The following is a 4464-nucleotide window of genomic DNA, read 5'->3' as shown; positions in this document are numbered from 1 at the left end:
TGTGTATGTGATTTTGCTTTGCTATTGTCTTACAAAAATCAAACAAAATACTGACAACCGGACATGAAACATCACTCTGGGTTAACATTTCGTTTTAAAGTGTGATGCTGAAAGCTGGAGAGTGTACCAAGGGGAAACAAGAGATGTGTCTGCTGTCTCATTCCAAGGGTTTCTTCAATCGTTTTGTTTTTGTCCTGTTTTTAAGTTGATGCCATATGTAAGCTGAAGGCCTAAAAAAGAGTTGTCCACAGTCACATGTAAAGGGAATTCTGCACTCTCTCTTCGCTTTACATTTTAATGTCCGTCCAGAACGAGATTTCTTCTGTGATTTGCCACTTACGTGCTCGGCTAAGAGTTTTGCTCCAGTGAAAGTCTCTCCGCAGCTGACACAGATGTAGCTTACAGTCTCCGCATGCTGAACGCAATGTCGCAGCAGGTGCAGCCGGTGCTTAAAAGCTCGGCCGCACTGGCACTGGTGTGAGCGGTGGCCTCGGTGGAGGTAGCGGTGGCTGATGATGAGGGAGGGCTGTCGGAAGATGGCACCGCACTGCCTGCAGGGGTAGGCGGCCTTGGAGCGCCAGCCTGTGTTCATACGTTTCATCAAAGCAACGTCGTGGCTGTCGTTCTGAAACATGGCCAGAATGGTCGGCATTGGTGGAGTGACGGGGTTAGAGGCCTCAGTAGATGGAGTTGTGTCAGTGGCACCAGAAGGAACAAACAAAGGTGCAGACAGATGGCTTGTAAGTTGGCTGTTTGGAGCTAGAGCAAAGTCTTCTCCTGATCTGATAGGAGCAGCAGCAGATGCCATACATATAGTGGCAAGGGGTCTGCCCGGGTAGGAAGAGGAGGTCAAAAGAGAGGAAGGGCTAGATTTCACAGCAGTGGACAGAGACCCTGCATAGGTCTGGCCAGCACAGAGCTTTCCATTCATGAGCTGACTGACCACATGTGGACTAGTGATGGCTGACTGCACTGCTGTGCCTCGGACGCCTGGTGAAACTTTTTTACCAGCAAGTGCTGATGGATTGGTGATAATACACACTTTGGTGCTCACCACTGATGTGTGGACTCTGGTGACATGGCCTAGCAGATATTTCTCCGAGGTGAAAAAACATTTGCAAATGTTACACGCTTGCGGCAGTGACTCGGAACAAAAGAGGGCCAGCGGCGGTTTGTTTGTCTTGGGACACTGGTGGAGATGGTACAAGCGCTCCTGAGGGAAAACCTGGCCACAGATTTCACAGGTATACAAAGGCATGTAGTGCTCCTTAAGAGACTTCTCAGTTACAAAGACGTTCTTGCATACTGAACACTGATATTTTACCCTTACACCACTACAGTGCAGCAAATGGAGCTTCATTGATCGAAATGGCCCCCGACCACACGCAGCACACATTGGACTATTAACATTAGGAGGGACTGCAGGGTTTTTTTTAGAGTGCAAACTACTAGAAGAATCAGTGGAATCATTGGTTGAACTTGAGCCTGTTTCAGGATCAGCTGGACGCAAGACTGCAAGTTTAGAGCGTGTCTTATCTTTGTCATCAGATTCAGAGCTTGCTGAATCATCTGTTTTCTCACCATCACTTTCCATGTCAATATCTTTGTCATCTTCACCCACTGTATACTCTACGCTGTTTTCAGATGTCTCTGTGTTCACCTCAATTCTTTGTTGAGACCTCAACTCTGACACTGAGTCGCGTCGCATTAAGGCTGTGCTTTGCTGTGCTGTTGTGTTATCAGGAGAGTTGTTACTATTCTGACTCTGATGTGTGACCTCAGAAATCAAAGAGGGAGCTTCTTGTAACGGCGTTGAGCTTGTGTAATGTGTTTCCGCATGCTTGTTGAGGTCCCACACATTACCAAAAGCCTGAGGGCACTTTTTGCAGAGGGGTGGCAAGTGCACATTCTCCAGGTGCATGGAGAGGGAAGTCAGGCGTCGGAAAGTAACCTCGCAGATGTAGCAGGTGGCTTTGATGTCGTGGCTTTTGTAATGCAACATCAAGTTTGTCATTTTGCTGAATTTCTTGCCACATTCCCAACATCTCCCCTCTCTGTTAGAATCATCCATCTTCCATTCTGTGGATGAACCCCATTCTTCATCACTGCTCGAGTCTTCAGACATAAGGAGCTGGTCAAGGCAAACCTCTGGGTGGTCTGTAACGTAAAGCAGAACGGGCAGAATCACTTAAAAATGTTTAGGAATAAATCCATATTACAGATTTCATACAAGCATTGCAGAACAAGCATCACAGCAGACGACAGCTATTAAGTCTTAAAGGAGCAGTGTGTAAGATTTAGGGGGATTTAGCGACATCTAGTGGTGAGGATGACAGGTTGCAACCAGCTGTAACTATTCCTCGTTAGAATTACTTTGGTGTAAATTGTTCAGGAGGTTTTTACGGGGAGCCTAATTATCCACAGAGGTCTCTTCCTCGCCAAAACAAATGGACCAGGTGATTTAAACCAGTAAAAAAAAAACAGACAAAAGCTGTTTTATGTTAAAAAATCAGTGTCTTTCCAATATGACTCATCACCAAGAACATGCGAATTATAATGGCTGATGCAAAAACTCAAGCCAATGTTTCGTTTGTCCATTGTGGACTACTGTAGGCCCATGGTGGTGCAACACAGCAGTCCTATTATTATTATTATTATTATTATTATTATTATGATTATGATTATTACCTATTATATTCAATTTCTGCCAAAACATTCCCCTAAATCCTACACACTGGACCTTTAAGTTAAAGATCTTGCCAAAATACAGTTATTATACATGTGTGGTTTAGAGCTGAAACAATACTATAGTCTAAAAAGTCACACTGTCACAAAAATGGTTCATATATCATTATTTATAAACACTAATTAGTTTGAATCAATTATCTGACAACTTGTACTATAATTTGGTGTATGGCTACATGCTTCTAAAAGTAGTGTCATTCCCATTAGCTTCAGCTGTGCTTCATGTTTAGTAGTAATTAGCAAGTGCTAGCATGCTAACACGCTAAGCTAAGATGGTGAACACTGCTTAAAGATAGCACATTAGCATTGTAAGCTCAAAGCACCCCTGTGCTAAGTACAGCACAGCCTCACAGAGATGCTAGCTGCCTTTCATTGTCACATCCTCTCAGATAGATATATGTGAGTTTAAATCAAAATAAGCACCTTAAAGAGGTCACCTTAGTGTCTGGGAAGTTGTGACAGGTTCACGTGTTTAACTATTCACTATTTTCTGGCTGTTTGTAGACTAAACCGTCATGGAAAAAGCAAACTAATAGTTAGCAGCAGAGCTCTTGAGGATAACCAAGTCTTCACTATAAACGCTGTCATTTACCAGCACAACCCAATGACTATTCTCCCCTTTACAACCGGTTTGCTACGTTTGCTTTACTTTTAATGTCACATTATGTTTCAATATGTTTTAATCTAGGATGACGACTGCATGCGAGTCATACAGGAGACCTCTGAGTGTAACACTTCCACCTGCACATGAAGAGTGTAGTTAACGTTACCTCTGTCCCAAAGTGCTGGACCAAGAACTGCCTCCTGCAGCTCAGAGCAGAGGTGAAATAAAATGATGAATCCAAACCAGAAGGTGATGTTTCGCCCGAGTCAGTTACTGAGCGTTACTTAAAAATACAAACAGCTAACATTAGCGTCAACGTCAACTTGTCTGTGATGTTCCGGGTTTTCAGGGAACTACATCCTTTATAAATCAGCCTCTGTCCAAGATTTGTGTCTGGAGCGAATCCATCTGTACAGCTGGAGACAACTGAGACAAAATTCAGCACACTACAATAAGTAAAACCCTATGAATTCCTTAATTAAAGCCACCATCATGTTGTTGATGGCGCCCACTGACCGTACTACTCCATATCCGGTTAATACCGGAAGAGGGGCGCCTACACCTCCCAGAATGCACCAGAAGGTTTCACTCAACTTCCACGGCTAAAGAAACTTTAGTATTTCTGCGATTCTCCAACTGTAATTCAAACATGTTATGATTGTAAAAAACACACTTTACTTTTAGGTACAGTGAATTTCCAGCACAGAGTGTTTATTTTGAAGTGCTGTGTCCTACTGTAAAGTGAGAGTGACAAAGTGAGTGGCAAAAAGCGAGTATGATGCTGAATGGACCTTGAACTTGTAACTAAGGAGAAATATGGACCCCGTGGCTGGACCAGTTGGGAACCACTGCTTTAACATATGGTGTTTCTTCAAGGTAACATTTGCAAATTAACAATTTTCTATGAAGTACATTAAACAATTAAAATTCAACTTTACTCATCAAATTTTGTGAATCAAATTATTTCCAGATAATAAAATGACAGATAAAGATATTTTCAGACTATTTTTATGTTGAGAGTTGATAGAACTGAACTATGCCATGTGATGAAGCCCCCGAATATGGCATTCAACATGTCCTCCAGGAATTCATGTTGTAATAATATAAACTGTGCT

At 42.8% G+C, this 4464-nt stretch overlaps 1 protein-coding gene across 1 annotated transcript; it reads right to left on the bottom strand.

The window, feature by feature from the left end:
• Positions 1-138: 138 nt before the first annotated feature.
• Positions 139-3871, bottom strand: si:dkey-79d12.4 (zinc finger protein 16). Its single transcript, XM_049584613.1, has 2 exons — positions 3516-3871; positions 139-2157 (listed from the first exon to the last, which is right to left on the bottom strand). Exon 2 carries the CDS (start codon positions 2123-2125, stop codon positions 158-160), a length of 1968 nt encoding a protein of 655 aa, XP_049440570.1. The 5' UTR covers positions 2126-2157; positions 3516-3871; the 3' UTR covers positions 139-157.
• Between the last annotated feature and the right edge of the window lie 593 nt (positions 3872-4464).

This window comes from Epinephelus fuscoguttatus, linkage group LG8 (genome assembly GCF_011397635.1).
Source record: "Epinephelus fuscoguttatus linkage group LG8, E.fuscoguttatus.final_Chr_v1".
NCBI classification, from domain to species: domain Eukaryota; kingdom Metazoa; phylum Chordata; class Actinopteri; order Perciformes; family Serranidae; genus Epinephelus; species Epinephelus fuscoguttatus.
This window is presented reverse-complemented; position numbering and strand designations above follow the sequence as displayed.

Coding starts and splice junctions, on each gene's coding strand:
- si:dkey-79d12.4 (XM_049584613.1), bottom strand. CDS start 2,125: ATGTCTGAAGACTCGAGCAGTGATGAAGAATGGGGTTCATCCACAGAA.